Below are 27,141 nucleotides of genomic sequence, written 5' to 3'. Positions count from 1 at the left end.
AGTCTTTTTATTAATCAAAAAAGAATCAGGTTACATAGTGAGATTTATGGTGTGGGTGTGGTGCTTGCGGTGAAACAGTGGAGAGTATACAAGGTGATTTCACTCAAGCTAGAAGCTACATATTAACACATACACATTTGCACGTACTCCGACACATAGACACACAGATGGACACATAGACACATACACTAGTACACACATATACACACAGACAGGAGTATGGGCATTCAGCCACGTGAACGGACACTCAGACACACACAGACAGATAACATACAGACATACACATACAGATACACATACACACACATACACAGATACACAAAGACCTACACACCGAAACCCAAAACCCGTGATTCTTGTGCTAGTCTTCTCAAGGTTAAAAACCATATTTGGCACAGAAAAGTAAGCTTGACCCAGGACAGAATGCTCTTATCACATAAATGAAAACCTTAAACTGTATATGAACTTTTGAATCACACAAACTGGCTGCTTAGAAAAATCGCAGGCCTCCTAACGTGCTCATAAATGGGGTTAAACACAGTGCATCTAGTTGCTTTAATACCAGCAAGGATTTTGTAACACATTATAAGCAAATGTTAAGCATAATAGTGTGTAAAAAAAATCACTAAAGAAGTCTCTTGGATGAGAGACAAAACTTCCGTGGAGGACCTTTTACCAAGTCCAGTTGTCCTCGGCTTAGCTGTGAATTTTTGGGGTAATAGCATGGATCAGGAACCAAAACGGACACATCTGGACTAAATCTGGGCAATGCACGGCAATATTTGACACATTTAGACCATGAAGACAGTTATCAGTTTATTACCCATCTGGCAGGTATATTTGTGGACTCAGTTGGACATTTTGAAGATAATTGCACAATGTTGACCCAACTGTCAGTCTATTTCCCATCTGCCAGGGACATTTCTGGATTCAGGTGGACATTGTGGACAGAAACATTGGTGGATCTTGATTCCCACCATATGATTTGGCCTGTATTGCACATTGCAATGTGCAATACAGGCCAAATGTATTGCCATTGTTAAGCACATTGCCACCCTGGTGACTTTCTTCCATGTCTCCATGTCTCTATATTTTTGGGCTGACAGTTGAGAAACCTTCCCTTGTTAACTATGACATGGATGACTGAGAAAGTACTATATCATGACATGTTTAATTTACTATATTAACATTTTTGAGACAGGCCCTACTGAGCATCTGTTAGATCAGTCAGGATGGCCGAGCGGTCCAAGGCGCTGCGTTCAGGTCGCAGTCTCCACTGGAGGCGTGGGTTCAAATTCCACTTCTGACAACTAGTGTTTTCATTTGGAACTAATGTCTGAGAGTTGATATTGGGAATAAAGAACTTTGCCGTTCTTTGTATTTAAAATATGTTGAATATAATAAAGTTGAGCAGCAAAAGTTTAATATTCCTTTTTTAAGATGTTTCTAACGGTCAAATTGTTAAATAATTCCTAAAAAAACCTTTGAAGGTTCAGTTACTGACTTCCAATTCTCAGCTACTGGTTTCTGGTGTAAATGCGCCCTCTGGTGGTAATAAACGGTACTACAAGCAGAGCTGCACACAAGTTTTGTCAGGTTTGTCCTCTAATTTTTACTTTTTGTTTTGCCTGAAATTGATCAACTTAAAGATTTTGAATCTAATAAATTAGTACAATTTTAATATTCCCCCTTTCAAGATGTTTCTACTGGCAAAATTGTTAAATAATTCATAAAAAAAACCTTTGAAGGTTCAGTGACTGAGTTCCAGCTGTCAGCTGCTGGTGTAAATGCGCCCTCTGGTGGTGATCAACAGGAACTACAAGCAGAACTGCAGACACATTTTCCATTTTATTCCACTAATTTTAATATTTTTAAATAGTAGTAAAAGTTTAAGAATTCCTCTTTTAAGATGTTGTTAATGGCAAAATAATTAAATAATTCATAAAATAAAAACCTTTGAAGGTTCAGTAATTAACCTTTAACTGTCAGCCACTGGTTTCTGGTGTAAATGCGCCCGCTGGTGGTGATCAACAGGAACTACAAGCAGAACTGCCACCACATTTATTTAGCCTAAAATCGATCAATTAAAAGATATTGAATATAGTAAAGTTGAGTAGTAAAAGTTTAATATTCCTCTTTTAAGATGTTTCTACTGGCAAAATTGTTAAATAATTCATAAAAAAAACATTTGAAGGTTCAGTGACTGAGTTCCAGCTGTCAGCTGCTGGTGTAAATGCGCCCTCTGGTGGTCATAAACAGACACTTCAAGCAGAACTGCCACCACATTTTCAATTTTATTCCACTAATTTTAATATTTTTAAATAGCAGTAAAAGTTTAATATTCCCCTTTTTAGATGTTGTTAATGGAAAAATCATTAAATCATTCATAAAATAAAACCTTTGAAGGTTCAGTGCCTGAGTTCCAGCTGTCAGCTACTGGTTTCTGGTGTAAATGCGCCCTCTGGTGGTGATAAAAAAGAACTACAAGCTGAACTTCCACCACATTTATTTAGCCTAAAATCGATCAATTACAAGATGTTGAATATAATAAAGTAGTAAAAGTTTCATATTCCTCTTTTAAGATGTTTCTAATGGCAAAATCGTTAAATAATTCCTAAAAAAACCTTTGAAGGTTCAGTAACTGACTTCCAATTCTCAGCTACTGGTTTCTGGTGTAAATGCGTAAATCCCTCTGGTGGTAATAAACGGTACTACAAGCAGAGCTGCACAAGTTTTGTCAGGTTTGTCCTCTAATTTTTATTTGTTGTTTTGCCTAAAATTTATCAACTTAAAGATTTTGAATCTAATAAATTAGTACAATTTTAATATTCCCCTTTTAAGATGTTTCTAATGGTAAAATCATTAAATAATTCATAAAAAAAACCTTTGAAGGTTCAGTGACTGAGTTCCAGCTGTCAGCTGCTGGTGTAAATGTAAATGTAAATAAATAGGAACTACAAGCAGAACTGCCACCACATTTATTTAGCCTAAAATTGATGTGACATGCAGAGGCTCAGATTATGGAAAACAACAAAAAAGTTACCATAGTTATGCAAATGAAAGTCAGCGCTCAGCTTCAAACAACAATGTTAAAATCAACCAGAAATCTTGGTGTAGTCATGGACTCAGACCTGAATTTTAACAGCCACAATAAGACAATTACAAAGTCAGCCTATTATCACTTTAAGAATATATCAAAGGTTAAAGGACTTTTCCTTGAGTAAATAAGTTCAATCAGTACTTCCACTTTTACCAGAGTATTTTTTAACACAAGTACTTTTGCCATCTCTGCCAAGCACCATGTCTGAACAATCCCCACGTTTACCAGAAATCTACTGGTTACTAAGTAAGTACTACAAACCGAAGTAAAAAAACAACCTGAAGCTGAAGAAACCCTAAACGTTAATGGAAACGTGAACCTGAGTGACTGAGGGAGAGGGAGAGAGAGTATTACTCGATCTCAGTGCTGCACTTGACAGGGTCAACCATGACATAATACTAGTCCGATTGAAAAACTGGGTAGGCCTTTCTGGCTCAGTACTAAACTGGTTTAAATCCTAAGTAAAGAATAGGGACTACTTTGTGTTTATAGGTAATTATTCATCTGAGCATACAAATGACATTCAGAGGCTCAGGTTATGGAAAACAACAAAATAAGTTACCGTAGTTATGCGATTGAAAGTCAGCGCTCAATTTCAAACAATAATGTTCAAATCAAACAAAAATCTTGGTGTAGTCATGGACTCTGATCTGAATTTTAACAGCCACATTAAGACAATTACAATGTCAGTCTACTATCACCTTAAGAACATATCAAGGGTTAAAGGACTTATGTGTCAACAGGATTTGAAAAAACTGGTCCACACTTTCATCTTCAGTAGACTTGACTACTGTAACGGGGTCTTTACAGGTCTCCCTAAAAAATCAATCAGACAGCTGCAGCTGATTCAGAACGCTGCTGCTCTGAACTGGAGTGATGTGATCCAGTCTCTTGGTCTTAGTGAGGACTCGAGCAGCAGCGTTCTGGATCAGCTGCAGCTGTCTGATTGATTTTTTAGGGAGACCTGTAAAGACCCCGTTACAGTAGTCAAGTCTACTGAAGATGAAAGCATGGACATGTTTTTCCAAATCCTGTTGACACATAAGTCCTTTAACCCTTGATATATTCTTAAGGTGATAGTACGCTGACTTTGTAATTGTCTTAATGTGGCTGTTAAAATTCAGGTCTGAGTCCATGACTACACCAAGATTTCTGGCTTTGTCTGTTGTTTTTAACATTGTTGTTTGAAGCTGAGCGCGGACTTTTAATCGTTCCTCATTTGCTCCAAAAACAACCACCTCAGTTTTTCCTTCATTTAATTTCAGAAAGTTCTGGCACATCCAGTCGTTAGTTTGTACAATGCACTTATAATTTGTAGTAACTTTGGTTTTCCCAATTTATTACAGGGGTCTAACAATCATGGGAAAATGTGATCAGTTGTTTGTGATGTTGCCAAACAGTTTATGAGCTCCAAATAATGGATTTCAAAATACTTTTTTTAGTTTATAAATCACAAAACGGTTTAGGTCCAAAATACCTTTCTGATCTGCTACTACACTAAGACCCAATCAATGTTGTTGTTCTACAGCTTACCCTGTGTCCTGAAAAGATATGAAAGGAAAATTTGCCTACTTTGACTTGCAGTCGAGAGTCATCATAAATTTGTTTTAAATCATGCAAAACACCTGCTGCTTCCATCTGTCACTCTGACACATGGATACCCAAACATGCAAAAGCATTGATATATTTGGACCTAGACCCAGTGAACAGCAGTCTGTTTGTTTGGAGATGCAAGAGAAGGACGGTCACAAACAAACACTGCTGACAAGGTGGGTGTTCATTAATAACTTCATGATTTTCAGTTCTTTTTTTCTTTGAAATGGCTCAAGAGAGATGGCATTGTCGATGGGTTAGTCTACCAATTTGGCCCAGATTGAAATATCTCAACTATTAGATCAATTGTCATAAAATGGTGTACTAACATTCATGGTCCAACTATTGGATGTACTGTTGCCAAATTCTTTTTTCCCCTCAAGGCAAGGCAAGGCAGCTTTATTTGTATACCACATTTCAGCAATAGGGCAATTCAAAGTGCTTTACACAAAAACAGTTACAAAATAAAAATAGATAAAGCACAAGAAGAAGAGTTACAGTGCAGCACAAGAAATTAAACATGATAGATATTAATCATTTAAAGAAAGGCAACATCAAAAACAAAGGTCTTCAGCCTTGATTTAAAAGAACTGAGAGTAGCAGCGGATCTACAGGTTTCTGGGAGTTTATTCCAGATATGAGGAGCATAGAAACTGAACGCTGCTTCACCCGGTTTAGTTCTGACTCTGGGGACAGAAAGTAGACCTGTCCCAGATGACCTGAGAGGTCTGGGTGGTTCATAGTGTAGTAGCAGATCAGAAATGTATTTTGGTCCTAAACCGTTTAGTGATTTATGAACTAGCAAAAGTACTTTGAAATCAATTCTTTGAGGCACAGGAAGCCAGTGAAGACTTCAGGACTGGAGGGATATGATTCAGTCTCTTGGTTTTAGTTAGGACCCAAGCAGCAAAGTTCTGAATCAGCTGTAGCTGTCTGATGGATTTTTTAGGGAGACCGGTAAAGACCCGGTTACAGTAGTCAAGTCTTCTGAAAATGACAGCATGGACAAGTTTTTCCAAATCTTGCTGACACATAAGTCCTTTAACCCTTGATATATTCTTGAGGTGATAGTAGGCTGACTTTGTTATTGTCTTAATGTGGCTGTTAAAATTCAGGTCTGAGTCCTTGACTACACCAAGATTTCTGGCTTTGTCTGTTGTTTTTAACATTGTTGTTTGAAGCTGAGCGCAGACTTTTAATCGTTCCTCTTTTGCTCCAAAAACAACCACCTCAGTTTTTCCTTCATTTAATTTCAGAAAGGTCTGGCACATCCAGCCGTTAATTTGTACAATGCACTTAGTCAGTTAAGTATAATTTGTAATAACTTTGGTTATCCCAATTTATTAAAGGCGTCTAGCAATCATGGGAAAATGTGATCAGTTGCTTGTGATGTTGCCCAACAGTTTATGAGCTCCAAATAATGGATTTCAAAAAATCTTTTTTTAGTTTATAAACCACAAAATGGTTTAGGTCCAAAATACCTTTCTGATCTGCTACTACACTAAGACCCCCTGTGACCTCCTAGATCACAATCAATGTTGTTGTTCTACAGCTTACCCTGTGTCCTGAAAAGATATGAAAGGAAAATTTGCCTACTTTGACTTACAGTCGAGAGTCATCATGAATTTGTTTTAAATCATGCAAAACACCTGCTGCTTCCATCTGTCACTCTGACACATGGAAACCCAAACATGCAAAAGCATTGTTATATTTGGACCTAGACCCAGTGAACAGCAGTCTTTTTATTTGGAGATGCAAGAGAAGGACGATCACAAACAAACACTGCTGACAAGGTGGGGGTTCATTAATAACTTAATGATTTTCAGTTCTTTTTTTTATTTTGGGATGGCATTGTCGATGGGTTAGTCTACCAATTTGGCCCCGACTGAAATATATCCGTGATATATATTGATCTATCAGATCAATTGTCATAAAATGGTTTACTAACACTCATGGTCCAACTATTGGATGTACTGTTGCCAAATTCTTTTTTCCCCTCAGGATGATTTGTAATAACTTTGGTTATGCCAATTTAATACAGGGGTCAAGCAATCATCGGAAAATGTGATCAGTTGTTTGTGATGTTGCCCAACAGTTTATGAGCTCCAATGTAGCTGCCAAAAAAGGCATTTAATCATTGGTTTTGTTTGATGGCAAATTTTCAAAGGTTGTTTTACATCAGTTCCCTTTCTTCTTCTCATTCTCAGGCCTCCATCTATATACAGTGGGGTTTGAAAGTTTGGGCACCCCAGGTAAAAATTTGTATTAATGTGCATGAAGAAGGCATCAAATGACAGATTAGACATTCGTATTATATGTCACAAAAAGTTAGATTTTATTTTCATCCTTTAAACTTTCAAAATAACAGAAAACTAAAAAATGGGGTCTGCAAAAGTTTGGGCACTCTGCAGAGTTAATACTTTGTACTGCCCCCTTTGGCAAGTGTCACAGCTTGTAATCGCTTCTTGCAACCAGCCAAGAGTCTTTCCATTCTCGTTTGAGGTATCTTCGCCCATTCTTCCTTCCAGATTGTGAAGGCCATGGCAAAACCTTCAGTTTACACCTCTTGATGTAATCCACCGTGGATTTGGAGGTGTGTTTAGGATCATTATCCTTTAGTAGAAGCCATCCTGTTTTTAACTTCAGCTTTTTTACAGTAAATAACATTGCATGGGTTCCATAAAACACACATGCATCCAAGTTATTTTGATGCAATGTTGTTGTAAGAAATATTTCTGATATAAAAGACTTTGGGTAACACTTTATTTACAGGGGTGGGCAGAAGACTGGCATGACACCATCATTATCAAGACATGACCCCTGTCATGAACATGAAGGAGTCATTGAATGTTCATGAATGTTGTCATTAAGTGTCATTCGGTAAATTTGGACACTTTTAATGCAAAGTAGCATTGGGACTTTTTTGGGACAAATATTTACTCACCATGTGGTGGATAGCCCTCTGAGATTTAAAAAATGGAAACTTTACCCACATATGGTGAGTGGCAAGTGTTCATTTTGGACCCTGCTAGGGCTTAGTGGGCCTCGTTCAAAAATATTTTTCCATTCTTATCCTAAATCTCACTTTCATCTGTGAGGTTTCCTCCTACAAGTCTGATTCACTTACCCTTCTTCACAAACCTTTCGTCAATTTCATCCTAATAAAATACCATCTATGCACATTTGTGAGATGTCATCATCCTCATCATCATTAGCATAATCATAGTCTGCACATTACTAAATATTGCTATTTGTTCTGCTGTGTATGAGGGTAAGTTTCATTTACAAACATGTTTTCCGACCCAGGACCCAGCAACTAAAGCTGTTTTTTTAGCTCAGCTTAAAAAATACTTGAACAATACAATTGTTATTCTGCAATGCTAAACAAAAACAACAACCACTGCCAACAGTGCATGTAATTATTAGCATAATCAACGTTTTTGAAGGTACATGTGCTGCTGTTTGTGGATGAGTTTCATGCATGTTACCTAAGGAAAAAAAAATAATTTCTTACAGCAGAACGTAAGTCCCCCTGTCTGAATGCAGCAAATTAAGCAGTATTTGTCAGAAGTCACATTACAGGACCCGAAACATTTACAAAATATTTTCTTACTCTGACAGAAATAAATAACCTTTTTTTCCTACATAGCCAACAGTTCAAAGAATAAGTACATCCAATCCTTTTAATCCAAAACGAGCTAGTCCCCTCACAATCTTTTAAATTCTGGCCGAGTTTCCTCTTAAACAAAGATGAACAGTCCATCATTTTTGGATTTTGATCGCTCCTGCTGTCTGTCCTGAAGCTGCCACATTGTATCTTTTTACACAGCCGAATAGCCTGAAGCCTAAGAAATTGAGTGACAGCTTCAGCCAATCCGTCTACTGGAACCGGAGTTATCCCTTATGGAATCCAATCAAGTCGCAGTGTTTAAAGAGAAGGGACCTGGGAAAGATTGACAGCTATTCCAACCAGTTAGAACCAAACATTATAAAACCAGCCTCCCTGTGTAGCCAATCAGAAGACAAGTTGATTGATCCCAAACATGACCAGAAAATTTTAACCCTGTGATGGCTCCAGCTGTGTCAAAGCAAAAATATGGCCTTCTTATGGCATTTCACCATTTCATCAATTTTTAATAACTTATTCCTATAAATGTATGCATGTAGTTATTTCAAGAATGTGTGTGAGTGATGTGGATGTGTTTTTTAATTTGAGAAGTTTTGTATTTTGCACTATTTGGGCTTTTTTTCTGAAAGGAAATGAGAAAAACGCACAGACATATCTGTAGAAATAAATTCATATAAAATCCATTTCATTCCAAGTCATTTTTTTCTGGATTTTTTTCTGTTTTAAGTTGAGATATGTGGCTAGGGTACTATTTTTGTATGTAGCCCATGTAATATGCTTACAGCAGTGCTTTTTCATCATTTTACAGATGATTTACTTGGACGGAAATAGAAATTCTGTGTTCTAACACAGCTCTGTGTCAGTAAGGCCTAGTGTCACACTGCCACTAGAAACAACAAATTGAGAGTGTTAACTTCCCAATGGCCTCAGGGTCATCCCAGAGGGCAAAAGCATATGGAAACCGCATCACTTTTTTGGGGGTAAAAATTTAGGCGAGAAAAGGATGGATTTTCAAGTGTTTCTATTAAGACATTAACTCCTAATATATAATTACATTTTGTTCAGAACTTGATCTTCCATTGTTAATCATTTAGTATTATAAATGATGCAATAATATTTACGTTATCAAGAAACATTAAAACTTATTATTATAATAAAACCATGTTTTCAGGGACTTTAAGACCTCTGCTTGTAAATCCCTTGTGACTAGAGTGGCATATGATCTCTCCAAAGAGGGGACACAGCTGCAATGGGAAAATTACATTCTAATAATGATCTTCTGTTTTTGCTTCCTTTTATATTTGATTCTCATATGCTTGAAATCTTTTCTGTCACTTTTTTTATATATGGGACAAGATAAAGTACAAGGTCACAGTAAACTATCTCTCCCTGTACATTCTTTCTCTCCTTGGCAGTTGTGTTAACAAGATTTGTAACCTCTGGCTTAATGGTGTGCATAGCGGGAAGAAGCAGGGTGGCACCAGACTGTCTCCTGTGTTTAGATTGGCTATCAGTAATGCTGAGTCATGTTGACAAAGGGGGGCTCATTACGCTCTGGGATGTACAGTATATAACCCAGTTTTTTCTTATATCTCGTGAAAGACTTTTCAAACATTGTGCTGCTGTACTGTGTGAAATTGTTATCCTTATACCTGCGGGTATAAATAAAATACAAAGACCAAAATTTAGTTTTAGTTCTCAACTCTCCTATTTTTGTTTCACTCTCAAAAACACTTCTGCAAACGAAACTTCCATAACACAGCAAGGACCCTGGTCAAGAGATTATTTGATTTTATCAGTGAATTGTTAATACTCTACTTGTAGGAGTCATACAAGTGGGTTTCCTCCAAGCCACAGGGGGCAATGTATTGCATTGTTTTGTCAAGGCCAAGGCTGGCCTTGGGTAATTTAAGTTCCTCTATTGATGCAAACAGGTGGTGTTAATCTAAAAAGACAACAGTTTTTATCTGTGCTCGGATTATGTTATGTTTTTTAGGACTTTATTTGAGTTAAGTGGACGTTGTAAGGCTACAGAAAATAAATGCCTTAAATTCAAACTACTGAAAAGGACTGGACATTGTTATTCTGATTACACGTTAGAAACAATAATCCAAATTAGCAACTAAGTATTGGTCATAGTCACTACACTACTAATAGCTAGTACTCAGATACATTCTGAGAGGTAAACAAACTAAATATGCTTTCTTAGTAATGTTTCCACCTGTGTGACTGAAAGCTGTATTAAGCTTTCTTTTTGAATGATGCCAAACCTTTCAAGGAAGTGTTTGATTGATTTGTAGCATACTGCTAGTGCACATATACTTACTGGCATAAAGTGCCATATGTAAAATATTATCAGCACTCTTGTCTTGTTATAGAACAAAGAACTGGGTCAAATTTGTCCTTGGAGTTCTGAAACACTAAAGGAGAAGTGAGTTTAGAAATATATTAGACAAAGAATAAAGGGAAGGGCCACAATGATTCCAGTAAATAATTATAAGAAGTGACACACTTGTGTAATAGAACACAAAAAATCAAATTGAGATTGTGAGAAAGGCCATCGATTTCTAGTGTACTTCTAGAGTACTCTGCACTCTGTGCGGTGCAAAGATACCCGTTTGATGAAAAAAAAAAAAAACTTATCAAAGTCAGAGAAACACATAATGTAGAAACATGAGATGGGGTCCAACACATGCATGCTATACAGTAATAATGACTTTATGAGATGTACAGTGCCAGTTCATGTCAGCCATGACGACAAGATTCACCTGATGTTACATCAAGGGAATCCATTTATGGCTGCATGTCCATACTTCTTCTTCAAGGTTTATTTGAAAAATTGATTTTAAGTCATTGTCCACCTGGTCTAAAAAAAGCAAGTAAGTAGACCTTGAGTCAAGATTATTTGGTCAACATCCTTTTTACAAGAGCCGTAATTAACTCGATGTACTCTCTGATATTTCAATCACTACTGTTGACAAAATTTGGTCATGAATGGGCTTACCAAGACACAATAATGTTGGCGTGTACAAACTTATGAAGACCAAAATGTCTCCATCATGTTTTACAACTAACCTGAGATTGATTATGGTAGCCTACCATAAAATGTATTGATTTTATCTTAATTTTGTCTTGCTTTGATTAATAAGTAACTCTTTTGATGTAATCAGTACTCACACTGACCGTTTTATGTGTTTCACCAGTCATTGCTTTGTATGGTCCTTTGAACACAACAACCGACCTATAAATTATTTTATTTGCTGGGAGAGTTTCACTTTTAACTTTTCACCAACGTCTGGATTCTGACACAGTCTTTCTAATGTAAGTACAAATACCGACAAAGTAGAGCATGGCTGCATCATTTGAAAATATGGTTTTAAGACATCTCTTTTGTCTTTTCCAGCAAGTTAATGTGGATGTGGTCCATAATGGGGGTGCCCGGGGGTTTGTTGTGGCTCCTCATTCTGAGTTTTTCAGAAGGCGTTTCAGGTAAACAGTCTTACATCTTGGGGTAAACATGTTACTTCTAAATACAGTCAAATACAATTTTTCCCAGGTTGACACTTCTCTCTTCTAATATGTTCAATGAAAGACCACCATATAGGGTAGAACTTGGGGATGGGCATTCAACAGATTATACAAAATGTCTTCAAGGCATAAGCGGAAAACAATGTCATTTTATTATGACACATATTTACGGTGTAATTGTACTTTCCCTTTTGAAAAGACAAACAACCTTAATGTAAATAGATTTTTATTGTGGGTACTTTCAACGTTGCATGTTTCTATTCTGGTGATTAACTGAAGAGATTTCATTGTTACATTTACTTAAATATTAAGATGCCATTTTTATGACAGCACCATTACATAAAATGAAACATTCTAGCTGTCTTAGAGCCAGGGTCGTGGCCATAGATTCTACCTTGCACAATCCTCAGTCAGATAAACGATCAATGCGTCAGGAAGACTAAACTAACACATTCAACTCAACAACCCTTCTGCCCCTGACATTTGTCTGCTACTAGGAGATGGAGAGTGGGGATGACAGGTAAACAAGGGGCATTTGGGTCATTTTGCTAACAAGGGGGATGGCATATTCCCTCAAATATCCTACTGGTTATAAAGAAAGTTAAGCCTTCTCTAAATACTGTAATGCTGATGGCAGTAAAGGCTGTAGTTGTCATGTGAGTTCACAGAGACTTTTCTTTCAGTTCAACCAGAACCTAACAGCACAGCAGTTGAGGGGCAGGTCCATCTGGCCAATGGAGGAAACAGCTCCTGTTCTGGCAGAGTAGAGATCTTCCTACGTGGACAGTGGGGGACGGTTTGTGACGATTTCTGGGACCTGGTTGATGCTCAGGTGGTGTGTAGACAGCTGGGCTGTGGCAGGGCCATGTCAGCACCACAAAGTGCACGCTTTGGACAGGGCAGCGGGCCCATCTGGTTGGATGATGTCACATGCACAGGCAGCGAATCAAAGCTCAGCGAGTGCAGACACAGGGGGGTTGGATTCCACGACTGTAATCACAATGAGGATGCTGGTGTGGTCTGCGAAGGTAAATACAAATGTGTACAACTAAAGGCAATGAAGTCTCACTGTGTAACATGCTGTCTATGGTGTACCATTTAGCAGATGAGAGGATTTTAGTAACCACTTGTTACAGAAATATGAAAAATGTGCTTTATAGTTCTCTTTATTACTTGCATGCTCTGTAGCCTAAAATAGCTGTTGTACGTAGTTTTTCAAAGATACCATCGTCTTCAAGAAGTCCATTTAACTAGAAAAACGGTCTATTCAATAAGTTTCAATATTTGCTACAAACAATAGATATTGTTTTGTAGATGAAAAGTCAAACGTACAGTAAAAGATAAGTTTGTGTTAAAAACATGAATGAAGTTTTGTGCACAACAACAACATGATCTGTATATCCAGTAGACGTATTCTTCACATTCAACAGGGCAACAGGCCTGCTTTGTTTTATTTCCCCCGCAGCTAGCTATATAGTTTAGAGAGTATTATAGAACCAAGACTAGGGTGGAACTCAGAAAAAAAGTCATGATTACAAATCTGTCCGCTACTTCAACATTACAAACAGCGCTGTAGATTTATCATACACAGCACAGTTAGGCTACTGATATTTTACAGCCATGGTCGTGGCCATAGATTCTAACTTCCATAATCCTCAGTCAGATAAACGAACAATGCGTCAGGAAGACTAAACTAACACATTCATCTTAACAACCCCTCTACCCCTGACATGTGTCTGCTACTAGGGGATGGAGAGTGGGGATGACAGGTAAACAAGGGGCATTTGGGTCATTTTGCTAACAAGGGGGATGGACTATTCCCTCAAATTGCCTACTGGTTATATAGAAAGTTAAGCTTTCCGTAATTACTGTAAGGCTGATGGCAGTTAAAGGCTGTAGTTGTCATGTGAGTTCACAGAGACTTTTCTTTCAGTTCGACCAGAACCTAACAGCACAGTTTTACCAACCACTCCTCGTCCACCACCTAAGAACTTCACCACCGGTCAAGTGGAAACTACAAAAACAACTGTAGGCAACAGCACAGCAGTTGAGGGGCAGGTCCATCTGGCCAATGGAGGAAACAGCTCCTGTTCTGGCAGAGTAGAGATCTTCCTACGTGGACAGTGGGGGACGGTTTGTGACGATTTCTGGGATCTGGTTGATGCTCATGTGGTGTGTAGACAGCTGGGCTGTGGCAGGGCCATGTCAGCACCACAAAGTGCACGCTTTGGACAGGGCAGCGGGCCCATCTGGTTGGATGATGTCACATGCACAGGCAGCGAATCAAAGTTCAGTGAGTGCAGACACAGGGGGGTTGGATCCCACGACTGTAGTCACAATGAGGATGCTGGTGTGGTCTGCAAAGGTAAATACAAATGTGTACAACTAAAGGCAATGAAGTCTCACTGTGTAACATGCTGTCTATGGTGTACCATTTAGCAGATGAGAGGATTTTAGTAACCACTTGTTACAGAAATATGAAATATGTGCTTTGTAGTTCTCTTTATGACTTGCATGCTCTGTAGCCTGAACTAGCTGTTGTATGTAGTTTTTCAAAGATAGCATTGTCTTCAAGAAGTCCATTTAACTAGAAAAACGGTCTATTCAATAAGTTTCAATATTTGCTACACACAATAGATATTGTTTTGTAGATGAAAAGTCAAATGTACAGTAAAAGATAAGTTTGTGTTAAAAACATGAATGAAGTTTTGTGCACAACAACAACATGATCTGTATATCCAGTAGACGTATTCTTCACATTCAACAGGGGGACAGGCCTGCTTTGTTTTATTCACCCGCTGCTAGCTATATAGTTTAGAGAGTATTATAGAACCAAGACTAGGGTGGAACTCAGAACAAAAAGTCATGATTACAAATCTGTCCGCTACTTCAACATTACAAACAGCGCCATAGATTTATCATACACAGCACAGTTAGGCTACTGATATTTTACAGCCATGGTCGTGGCCATAGATTCTAACTTGCACAATCCTCAGTCAGATAAACGAACAATGCGTCAGGAAGACTAAACTAACACATTCAACTCAACAACCCCTCTGCCCCTGACATTTGTCTGCTACTAGGGGATGGAGAGTGGGGATGACAGGTAAACAAGGGGCATTTGGGTCATTTTGCTAACAAGGGGGATGGACTATTCCCTCAAATTGCCTACTGGTTATATAGAAAGTTAAGCTTTCCGTAATTACTGTAATGCTGATGGCAGTTAAAGGCTGTAGTTGTCATGTGAGTTCACAGAGACTTTTCTTTCAGGTCGACCAGAACCCAACAGCACAGTTTTACCAACCACACCTCGTCCACCACCTAAAAACTTCACCACCGGTCAAGTGGAAACTACAAACCCAACTGCAGGCAACAGCACAGCAGTTGAGGGGCAGGTCCATCTGGCCAATGGAGGAAACAGCTCCTGTTCTGGCAGAGTAGAGATCTTCCTACGTGGACAGTGGGGGACGGTTTGTGACGATTTCTGGGACCTGGTTGATGCTCAGGTGGTGTGTAGACAACTGGGCTGTGGCAGGGCCATGTCAGCACCACAAAGTGCACGCTTTGGACAGGGCAGCGGGCCCATCTGGTTGGATGATGTCACATGCACAGGCAGCGAATCAAAGCTCAGCGAGTGCAGACACAGGGGGGTTGGATCCCACGACTGTAATCACGATGAGGATGCTGGTGTGGTCTGCGAAGGTAAATACAAATGTGTACAACTAAAGGCAATGAAGTCTCACTGTGTAACATGCTGTCTATGGTGTACCATTTAGCAGATGAGAGGATTTTAGTAACCACTTGTTACAGAAATATGAAATATGTGCTTTATAGTTCTCTTTATAACTTGCATGCTCTGTAGCCTAAAATAGCTGTTGTATGTAGTTTTTCAAAGATACCATCGTCTTCAAGAAGTCCATCTTTCATCCATGTGTCTCATATCAACAATATTATGTTGCATGTGTATCTGTTAGCTGGTTCACCAGTGAGGCTGGTCCACTCTGACAACCGGTGCTCTGGCAGAGTGGAAGTCTACCATGATGGACAGAATCTTCGGTTATTGAAGATTCTCATGATGATCTTCTCTTGTATATAATATTTATCATCTTATCTCCTTCCTCTCACACTTTTATTTTGGCGACCTTACATCTTTTTCTTCAGTTCACCCACTACAGCCTTCTCAGTTTATTTGTGACCGAGATAAACTCCAAGTGGGCCTTGATTTGGCTCGCCTTACATCCTCTGGTTTGAACCCATTCTCTGGCAATCTGGCATCCTACAACTGCTCCTGGGTCAGAGTGCATGATGGTTTAGTGTGGTATGAAGTGGAAGCAACAGCAGGTGCCTGTGGAAACACATTGAGGGTAAAGACTTACTGTTTTCTGACAATTTCATTACAACTTGGTCCTGCTGCTTCTACTACATAGCACATCCTCACAGGCCATAAACATTTAACCATCCTCTGTCTTTCAGACCAACAGCACACATGCCGTCTACTCCAATATTTTATTCATCTACCCAATGAACAACACGTCCTTCATCAGTCCTGTGAGTCTTCCCTTCTCCTGTTTGTATCCCCTGGACACAGACACCAGCCTCAATGTGGCTATCGGACCATTTCTGGCGTGAGTAGCCTTTTGTTAAATGTGAACAGTTGAAAAATAAGCAAGCTCCTAGGTGTATAATTGTTGTGCTGTGATTGTAGTATATATTAATTATAGCATATGTAAAATTTAATTATAAATAAAGACATACCTGTTTTTCATTTTAGCATACATTGCTGTATGCCACAGTGTCTTAACGAGTCATCCAAGCCACAACAATCATCACCACACACAGACAGTTACAAAACAAATGTCAGCAGGTAGAACTTAACCCCAGAAGAAAAATGACTACTGTATGTCTAACTTCAGTTTGTTCTGTACTTAGTAAGTTATGGATTTATTGATATTGCACCACGGGAACACCAGAAGCTGGAGATCAGCACGGATTTACCTAAAAAAGCCTGAGTGATGGTTATACTTTCTAGCTGTTATACATTGAAAAAACATGTGCATGTTGACGCATGTTGTTTGCATATGAATGGACTACAGGAAGGAATATACAATTAACAAGATAAAATAAACGGAAAAGAAAAAAAAAACTTGGAAAAAAGACTTGCCATAACAAAAAACATATTTTTCTTGTCAGGCTGGCAGGCGGCATTTCAGGCTCAGGTACCAAAGCCAGAGCCTCCATGTCTCTGTTCCGCACCTCACACTACACCGAGACTTATCCAGCAGGCCGGGTCACCCTGCCAGTGGGCTCGCCATTGTATGTGGGCGTCTCTGTGGAGGAGAGAGATTCAAGCTTTGCAGTTGTTCTGGAGGACTGCTACGCCACTCAATCATCAAACCCTGACGATTCCATCCAACACCCTCTCATCCAGAACAAGTTAGTATCTCTCTTGAGCATCAGCAGATAGTTTGTGCAGTTATGATGGAAATGGGGAAAAAAGTTTATGTATGGTGACATTGCTCCATCCTCTCTCCCAGATGTCCCACTGACCGCCAACAAGTGTCAGTGATTGAGAGCGGCTCATCCCTCCGTGCTCGTTTCTCTGCCCTGCTCCACAATGATTATAGGGACGTTTACCTTCATTGCAGCCTCAGCCTGTGCGAACGGACGAGCTTCTCTTGTGTTCCTGTAAGTCACACCTTTCACTTTATCAATAGCTCCAATCTATAATCAATAAACACTGGGGTTTGAGTGTATTTTTCCCACCCTCTTCTACCACGTAGCCTTGCACAAGTAGGACCTATCGCTCTGTTTCCAACTCTGATCGTCTGAGTACCCTCAGTATTGGACCAATCATGTGTGAGTATGAGTTACAATTTGGTCTCAGGGATGATGCCTGAACATAATGAACTATAATGAATCAATAACCATGCATTCTCTTTCTTTATATTTAGGGGACAAGTCACCTGAGTGAGCTGGTAACAGTAATAATACAAACATATTTCATATTGTGATATTATTTTGTTTTTAAGATATGTTTTGTTCATAAGACATAAGATTATAAAAACTGGTGTTTTCAATTCTAAAAACTTTGTTAAGGTTGGGTTATTGAAAAAGGTTATAATGAAAGTGAAAGTACCAATACTTTTCTTCTTCTCTGTGTGAATTACCACTACAGCCCTGATGTAACTGTATTTCATGTAAATGACTAAGTCTATTTTTAAATCCATTGATTATTGTTTAGATCCAATGACAAACTGTTCAAATTGTGGTATAAACTGTGCAACTGATATGTGTGTATGTGGCAGAAAATAACTCCGTACCTTGATAATGGAATATGCAGTAGTTCACAAATAAAATGTTAAAATGGAAACCATGGCACATTACCAGACTGAAGGTTCTCAACAATTATTTGATGCATTGCCTTTATATTTGGCACAGCTACGGTGGACAGCAGATTAACTATAATGACTGTGGTGAACCCCTAACTCTTCCTATATACATATACATACACATATATACATATATACATTTAAATATTGTGGGAAATTATATTCAGATATAGGGGAGTGGTGGGAAATTATACTCAGGTATTGTGATTATTGTGAGATATTGTACTCAGGTATTGTGATCATATTTAGACACTGTGAATGAACTTATGCATAAGTTAATGAAACAAAACTCATGTCAGACACTGAATGAAAGAGAAGTATATTGTTACTTGTACTTGGCATCCAGGTGGGAGCGACATCTTATTGTTAAGCATTAGCCACGACTAGCAGGAAGACAACACACAGAGTAAGGCTAGAAGCCATGTGCTCATTAACAATGGAGGAGAACAAAGGGGTCTTTCACAGGAAAAGACCCCCAACACACACACACACACACACACACCCACACATTGCCGAAGAATGTAAACAGGAAGTCGCGCCCACCCAGCCAATAGAAATACTGTTGCTAAGGCGATATGACCCGCCCAGTGACGCTTTTAACCAATAGGGCTCCCTAAAGGGAGTCCTTATAAGCCGTTGTACACCTTTGCTGAGGGCCTTTTTGAGAACCTCTGAGCTAGTCATGTTCCATTCAGGTCCGTGCACGTATTTTCTGTCCGGAATGCATTGCTCTGTTTTTATTAATAAATCATTTTGGTATACATAATCAAAGCTAGAGTGATTCCTTAGCTAATTGAGTCCCGACGTTTGGACCCTCCAAGTGGAATTCGCAACAAATTTGGTAGCAGAGGATGGTTTCGAGTAGTGGTTAAATTTAGGAATCACACGGAATCAGGATTAGAAGTTGTTTAACTCCAGGTCCAGATTCCACGGACAGTCCACGTCTGACGGAACGAGACAAAGGAGGCATTGTGTGCAAACCTGGAGGACTGGTCACTGAGAGCTCTCAACAAAAAAAGGTAGGCTGTACCTGTTTCATCAAACTCAGCATATTGTATAATAGTATAAACTAAATTAAAGTGATCAGAACTTCCGGGTGAGTACGTAATGAGAAAAAAAAAAAAAAGACTAAAAATTATTAAGTGTTTTGTGGACATTGAGCAATGCATTCCGTTTTTCTGTTGGATGAGAGTGGAGAGTGCGTGGGTTGAAGCATCTGGGATGCATAGACGATTCCAATTCTTGGAGCTGTGAGTGGTTCGATAAACTTGTTGGTAGATTCGCTGCAAGTCGTATACTGATGAGGGAAGGCCGCGGCACAGCGAGCCAGTGTTCGTTGTAGTGGCTTCATCCATAAGGTGGGCCAACGCGTGAAAGTGTGTGAGTGGGGAAACATAGAGAGCGAAATACAGAGTGTATATAATGCTGTTGAAGGATGAGTGTTGGAAGTGTGAATGAGTTGATAAATATGATTCCATAATTGTATGGAGCTACGCTGTGTGTTGAGGTTCGATAAACCTGTTAGTAGACTTGCTTAGTAGAATTACTGATGGGAGAAGGCCTGAAACGCGATAGCGGGCCAGTGTTCATAGGTGATTCCAAAGTTTGGAGCTAAGATACGCGGGAGATTCAAAACTTGCCGGTAGGAGTAATTAAACTACATGCCGAGGGACGGTCGCGGCGCTTACAGAGCCAGTGTTCACCATACGGAGACGCAGTCCATAAGACCGGGCTCAGCAAATGAAAAAAAAAAAAAGATGATTCCATAATTCTGTGGAGCACGTGGCGTGAGAGACTCGATAAACCGGCAGTGGTACTGTTAAGGGGAAGGTCGCGGCAGGCTGCGTGTCAGTGTTCATCTAGAGGGGTTCGGTCCATAAGGCTGTTCTCAGCGGATGTAGAGAGTGAGTGAAAAGTAAAAGAAAGAGATAAGAGAAGAATAAGAATTGTTGTTAAAAAGTAATGTATTTGTAAAGAGAATTGTTGTTGATTTGTCAGAGATAAAATTGGAAAGTTTGGAAAAGAATGAATGTGTGAGCCCGAGTAAAGCGTTGACAATTGACCAAGCCTCTGGTCCGTCTGTGGTGTTGCCGTTGAAGAAAGAAATACATAGGTTAAAATTACACGTAAAAATACTGTTGGTGGATCTTGTAATAAGTTCAATAGGGTGCTTTGTGGGTTATTGAGAGAAGTAGAGGGAATTTGGAGGGAAAGAGCAGAGAGGGAGCAGAGAAAGGAGGGGTGGAGACGGCGAGCAGAGAGGGAGCAGAGAAAGGAGGGGAGCAGACGGCGAGCAGAGTGAGTGAGAAGGGAGGGGCTGTTGGATAAGAGTCAGTAAGAAGTGAAAGGGAGAGACAATGGCGACATCTTATGGAGAAAAGCTGGTACAGGCATTAGGAAGAAAGTGCAGCAAGGGTGATTTGGAGGAGAGAAAAGAAAATTAATGCAGATATGGGAGCAGACAATGTAGTGCAAGGGAAAAGATATTTGCTGGTAATGGTAGACAGATTCTCTAGGTGGGTAGAAGCTATCCCAGCTAGACATGAAGATGGAAAGACCGTAGTAAGATGGTTAAAACTGAACTGATACCACGGTACGGCGTTCCAAGACGAATCAGATCAGATAATGGCACCCACTTTAACAACCAGATGTTGAGAGAAGTTCAGGCTGCCTTGGGCATCACACACTCATTCGGGTCGGTTTACCATCCACAGTCCCAGGGACTGGTGGAGAGGGCCAACCAAACATTGAAGGCTAAGATAGCCAGGGTCTGCCATGAGAGCCACAAAAGGGGGAGAGACGCACCTCTCACCCCAGGAGATCTTGACTGGCAGACCAATGCCAGGTCCACCCAATGATGGAGGTCATATGCCATTATTGGATGTAAAACAGGTAGAAATGTCAGCCTATATGAATGAACTAACCTCTTTGGTCTCAGTCCTCTCTACCCAGGTGGAGAAAGCCTACCGGAAGCCAGCACCCACTCAGAACGAGAGGCAGACCATTAAGGTAGGAGACTGGGTCAGGGTTAAGGTCCACAAGAGGAAGTGGGCCAACCCCAGGTGGACTGGTCCGTACGAAGTGAAGGAGGTTACTTCACACTCGGTCCAGGTCAAAGGTAAATCAGGCGCACCTTGACACCACCTGACACATTGTGCCCCAGAAGATCCTCCAACCCGCATTTTAGCGGACACACAATTTGATTAAAAAAATGCAGGAATTACTTAAGCGCTGCTTAGGAAGTCCAGACAGTCCTCAGTCTGGACAGAGGGCACCAAGCCTAAAAGAAATGGGGCTTGGGAGAAGAATAGTAGTGATAAATTGTGTCATGCTGGGAATAGGGTAATGTGGGGAATAGAATCAAATAACAGGATGATATAACTGAATTAGAGGACAATGCCAAAACCGTGGATCTCATATTCCAAATTGAGAAATAAAATAATGATTGTAGAAGATAAACATGCTGTTCTCCACGGTCTTTGAATGCTCATACAGGGAGCAGCACACCCCATAAGGGACACAAGGTAAGGAAGACAGGGTTGATAAAACACAGGGACAGAAAAATGATCAGTCATTTCCAGTAAATCTACACATAAGACTGCCACAATAGTCTCCGGTTGGCACACATGGCATTTAACCAGCAATAAACATACATAAAGAGGCAGTGACTGTGAGCAAAGATACCACCGAGTTGATAAATGGTTCAGAGGAAGAAGAGAAAATGCGTGTCCCAGTGCCTCAGAGCCCTCAGCCTCTCTTCACTCACAGACAGCTGCTGCAAAGCAAGAGCGAAGGGACAGTAAAATATCAGGATTCTGCATTGAGACAACAAATGCAGCCAGGCTCAGAGGCTAGCTCATTCAAAAAAAAACATACAGAAAAGAGACAAAGAGAGAGGGTGTTGTAAGAATGAGGGAAAGAAGGAAAAAGTGGGTTATATAGAAGCAAGGGTATAGCTACAGAGAGAAGAAAGCAGAAGAGAAGTGTTGACTCATGTAGTAATTAAACTATTGTTGCAATATAAGTATTTGAGTAAGCGGAAAGAGGTGTTCAAAGGTAGTAGATGAGATTATGTCTGAGATCTGGTAGATTGAAGGAAAAGAAATGTGGAATTTATGATTTCACAAGGAAAAAGTAATAAATAAGAAATAGAAAGTTTAGTGCATTTTATGGAGGGACATAGCTGGTGAGAATTCAACACTAACTATTAATGACTCACTTTTCAGATTGGGTATAGTTGGTATATGTTTAAATGTATGTCTGTATGTCTTGTCTTGCTTTATTTGTTGTATGTCTGCAATTAGGAGATGAATCAAAATTATAGTAATATGTTCTGTCAGACCCTAGTCTCCCTAAAGGAGGCTGAGAAAAGTCCATCTAGGGAAAAGAGGGAAATAGTGTAACGTTTTAGGGAAAAGATTTAGATTTAATGAGGGAACATACGGTCTAAAAACAAAAACAAAGAGATAAAAGTAGTCAATCCAATGTGGGATCCTTGCATTGATCTAAAAATATTCACATGAAAGTGGTAATTGATTCAATTACTTAGTTGATTAATAGAAAATGGCTTTGATGATTTCAGGTTAAATAAAAGAAAAAATGTGAGACTTCCTATAGTGTTACCTTTTCATACCTTAAGTACATGCAGTGCTTTTGTGATACTCTTCTTAATTGGGCAACATTTTAGGGGAATTGTGTTGGTAATAGAAATACAAAGATATTTACAGTTTGGAATTGGGACTTTAAACGTGGAACAGTGAAATGATGAAATTTATGTCATAGATTAAGACTTCTTTAAAGTAAGGTGAAAAGAAAAGAAGGAGAGAAATCCTTCTTTCTTTACAGAGGTCTAGAGGACAGCTGAAGTGTGGGTTCTTTCAAGAAAACACAAGTATAGAGGAGGTTAAGGTAATAAGGAGTTGTGCACAAAGTAAAGAGAGGTTCCAGTAGATTTGCAGCTAAGTAGAGATTTTGATCATAAATTATACAGTATAATGAGATATGTTCTCATATCAGGTAACAAATTGGATAGATTGAACCACTAGGTGATAAAGTGGGTTCTACTGTTACTAGAACTACAGGTCATAAATAACACATTAGACATTAGTTAGTACAAATTTTTGTTGCAACTTAAAAATAGAAAATTAAAGAAACATTCTTTTTGTTATAAGTCATCTAAGTTTATTGGTTGAGATAAGATTAAAACCAATCCAAGCTGATATGAGATTCCATTCTAAGGGTATTTGATGTGGTGTTAAAATGAGCTTTTAGTGAAGCTTAATTTTGTTTGTGGATGTTGTTTGTATTTTGATTTCCTATACGACAAATTGTTTAAACTATCAAATTGATGTGGAAATATGTTATTTGGGTGATTCTTTTCTTTTTTCCTTTTTTCCTTTTTGGTTTTGTTTCTTTGAAGATCAAGATGGAGGACAGAGTGTTAATGGCTAAAACGATTACATAATTAGGAATAGGAATGCTGTAGGGGACATAACTCAAAAAGAGAGATACAGTAGCAATAATACAGTGTCCATAGCATTAAGGATATTAAGACTACTCTAAGATTTTGTTTTAATTTGTGCAGAAACATAACCCGTAATGTAAACTGAAGCTTGGAGGAGATAAGTTCCAAAAACTAGTTTTTCTCTTTAGAATGTTTGTAAGGATTTTATAGAGTTAAACCAGCAAGAGGGAAAGAAATGTTATTTGAGTGACATGAGTGACATACACTGAATGAGTATTGATAAAAGAAAAAGATAATGCTTTTTGGAGTTCTGTTTTGTGCCACACAGTGCCTCGTTGTGTCAGAACCAGGTCCATCTCGCTCCTCCAGCTGCGGGATCAGTGACAAACTGGACCAGAAGAACGACAACAACCATCACAGCACCTCAGACCACCGCACAGCTAGAGACCATAAAGGTTCATGGTCTGGCTGTGATTTTTGGCCCAAAGTGACTTGAAAGTGGACCAGGGCTAAATGTTTGATAATGATTACAACATCTGTAAGTGTGCTGTGCTGGACCACGGAGCAAGGAGTGAGGCCCACATGCTCTGTCGGGGGCCTTGCTGATGCTGAGGTGAGAGGGCTCTCCAGGGGTCAACATGTGGCCTGCTACACCATAAACAAAAGACTGAGGTAAAGACCAACGATTAGCAGATGGGCTGATAAGGAGAAGGGGGAGCGAGAGACCATCCTGATTCTGGTACTTCAGATGCACACGTGGAAGGAGATTTGTCACTTACAGACTCACATTCTGAAAAAACACACATAACAACTAATACTTTAGAATTACTTATTCTAATTCCACAAAAGAAGGTACCTCAAAAATATAAGCAAATCTGGAGTGGGAAATTACATTTTGTAGGGTCTTGTGAATTTTGGATCATTTGCATTAAATTTCCTGTTATAGTTTCAAGCAAGATCGGTGACAACTAGGTTAATACAGATGGATTAAACATAGTCCTCACATTTTCAATGAAGTGTTAAAAGATGATTTGGTAGGAATAGATCCGGTATTGCAAGTACCGTGATTTAATATGTAGACATTGAACTGTCCACAGGATGGGTAAACATTTAGGTGGTAATCTCACAGAGTGAGATAAAAAAAAAAAAGGGGGAGTGCAAAACTCCATGCTTTATTCCGGGGTGCTCCATGATTAATGCTGGGACGTTTGTCATTTCATTGTGCTCACTGAAAATAAGCAATGTGTGTGATTCTGAAATACATTCAAGTCAAAAGGCAAAAGCATTATTTCAGCATGAATGAAGACATGTTGGTCATGCATTAAGTTTGTTCTCATAAGTATACAGTTTGTTGTTTGTTACATTAAGATGTTTTGCAATACTTCTGTTTTGTAATGTAAGATGTTCTGTTACATTTTTGTTATAATCCAGCTCTACAAATGTGTCAGAAGCAGAATTGATTGTTAGGGATGGTTGAGTTTTTAAAAAAAAAAGTTAAAATGTCTGAAGGAACCAGGTTAGAACATTATGCATCCACTGTCCCCATTTTCCCCCCACCTTCTGACTGAAAAGAGTTGATCAGGTCAAGTCTGGCAATTAACATATGGAAAGGAGCTTCCTGCTATGCCACAAAGGGTGGTCCCCTGTCTCCTGTCCACTGGGGTTTCAGTCTAGGCTAAAACAATACAATGTTGATTGGACTATGTTGATAGAGTTTCACCCCCACTGATCCTTCCTGAAATGAGAGTCATAAACCCTCAGCCACATTCCTATTGAGAGAAAACGAATAGGCGCACACACGCACGCACGCACGCACACACACACCACTGTGGCCAAGAGACCTCACCCTTTGTGAATAAGACCAGGGGGGACCAGGTGTCCAATAGGGCAACATTGAGAGTTAGGATTCACACCTAGTAGGTGTGTAAAGGTGGATTTGTGGGAAATTATATTCAGATATAGGGGAGTGGTGGGAAATTACACTCAGGTATTGTGATTATGGTGGGAAATTATACTCAGGTATTGTGATTATATTTAGACACTGTGAATGAACTTATGCATAAGTTAATGAAACAAAACTCATGTCAGACACTGAATGAAAGAGAAGTATATTGTTACTTGTACTTGGCATCCAGGTGAGAGCGACATCTTATTGTTAAGCATTAGCCACGACTAGCAGGAAGACAACACACAGAGTAAGGCTAGAAGCCATGTGCTCATTAACAATGGAGGAGAACAAAGGGGTCTTTCACAGGAAAAGACCCCCAACACACACACACACACACACACACCCACACATTGCCGAAGAATGTAAACAGGAAGTCGCGCCCACCCAGCCAATAGAAATACTGTTGCTAAGGCGATATGACCCGCCCAGTGACGCTTTTAACCAATAGGCCGTTGTACACCTTTGCTGAGGGCCTTTTTGAGAACCTCTGAGCTAGTCATGTTCCATTCAGGTCCGTGCACGTATTTTCTGTCCAGAATGCATTGCTCTGTTTTTATTAATAAATCATTTTGGTATACATAATCAAAGCTAGAGTGATTCCTTAGCTAATTGAGTCCCGACGTTTGGACCCTCCAAGTGGAATTCGCAACAATATATACATACATACATATACATACAGTGAGGAAAATAACACCCATTTGAACACCCTGTTATTTTGCAAGTTTTCCCACTTAGAAATCATGGAGGGGTCTAAAATTGTCATTGTAGGTGCATGTCCACTGTGAAAGACATAATCTAAAAACAAAAATCTAGAAATCACAATGTATGATTTTTTTTACGATTTATTTGTATGATACAGCTAAATTATTTATTCCCAATATCATGTCTCAGACATTAGTTCCAGATGAAAACACTAGTTATCAGAAGTGGGATTTGAACCCACGCCTCTAGTGGAGACTGCGACCTGAACGCAGCGCCTTGGACCGCTCGGCCAACCTGACTGATTTAACAGATATTCAGTAGGACCTGTCTCAAAAATTATAATAGTGAATTAAATATGTCACAATATAGGAGGTTCTCAGTCATCCAGGTCATAGTTAACAAGGGAAGGTTTCTTAACTGTCAGCCCAAATATATGGGCGTTCATGGAGGCATGGAAGAAAGTCACCAGGGTGGCAATGTGCTTGAAAATGGCAATACATTGCACTGGATGTTGAGTCCAGGTGTGTCCGTTTTGGTTCCTGATCCATGCTATTACCCCAAAAGTCCACAAATAGGTCAATGGCAACAGGACTTGGTTAAAGGTGCTCCACAGAAGTTTTGTCCCTCATCCAAGAGACTTCTTTAGTGTTTTCTTTTTACACAGAAAGGGTTGGACACAGTGCCCACTCCCCCACCCATGTCTGACAGTTGAAAGCTGTGGGGAAAGGGGGGTTCCAAAGCTAATAGACCATTCAACAAGTAATTCTGATGCACTATACTGGCCCATTC

At 39.4% G+C, this 27,141-nt stretch overlaps 1 protein-coding gene across 1 annotated transcript; it reads left to right on the top strand.

The window, feature by feature from the left end:
* The first annotated feature begins 4,846 nt into the window (after positions 1-4,846).
* Positions 4,847-18,180, top strand: LOC116682815 (deleted in malignant brain tumors 1 protein). The gene is made up of 12 exons (XM_032509792.1): positions 4,847-4,869; positions 11,525-11,642; positions 11,725-11,810; positions 12,533-12,877; positions 13,783-14,214; positions 15,120-15,551; positions 16,011-16,213; positions 16,323-16,474; positions 17,040-17,282; positions 17,384-17,534; positions 17,630-17,705; positions 17,801-18,180. The coding sequence occupies exons 3-12, from the start codon at positions 11,732-11,734 to the stop codon at positions 17,818-17,820; spliced, it is 2,133 nt and encodes a 710-aa protein (XP_032365683.1). The 5' UTR covers positions 4,847-4,869; positions 11,525-11,642; positions 11,725-11,731; the 3' UTR covers positions 17,821-18,180.
* Positions 18,181-27,141: the final 8,961 nt, after the last annotated feature.

The sequence above is a fragment of the Etheostoma spectabile genome, unplaced genomic scaffold (genome assembly GCF_008692095.1).
Source record: "Etheostoma spectabile isolate EspeVRDwgs_2016 unplaced genomic scaffold, UIUC_Espe_1.0 scaffold00018856, whole genome shotgun sequence".
Lineage (NCBI taxonomy): Eukaryota > Metazoa > Chordata > Actinopteri > Perciformes > Percidae > Etheostoma > Etheostoma spectabile.
This window is presented reverse-complemented; position numbering and strand designations above follow the sequence as displayed.

Bases quoted from the DNA above. Each gene is read 5' to 3' on its own strand.
- LOC116682815 (XM_032509792.1), top strand. From the start codon at position 11,732: ATGTGGATGTGGTCCATAATGGGGGTGCCCGGGGGTTTGTTGTGGCTC. The intron at 15,552-16,010 runs GTAAATACAAAT...CTTTTTCTTCAG, and splicing joins TGCTGGTGTGGTCTGCGAAG to TTCACCCACTACAGCCTTCT. The intron at 17,706-17,800 runs GTGAGTATGAGT...CTTTATATTTAG, and splicing joins CAGTATTGGACCAATCATGT to GGGACAAGTCACCTGAGTGA.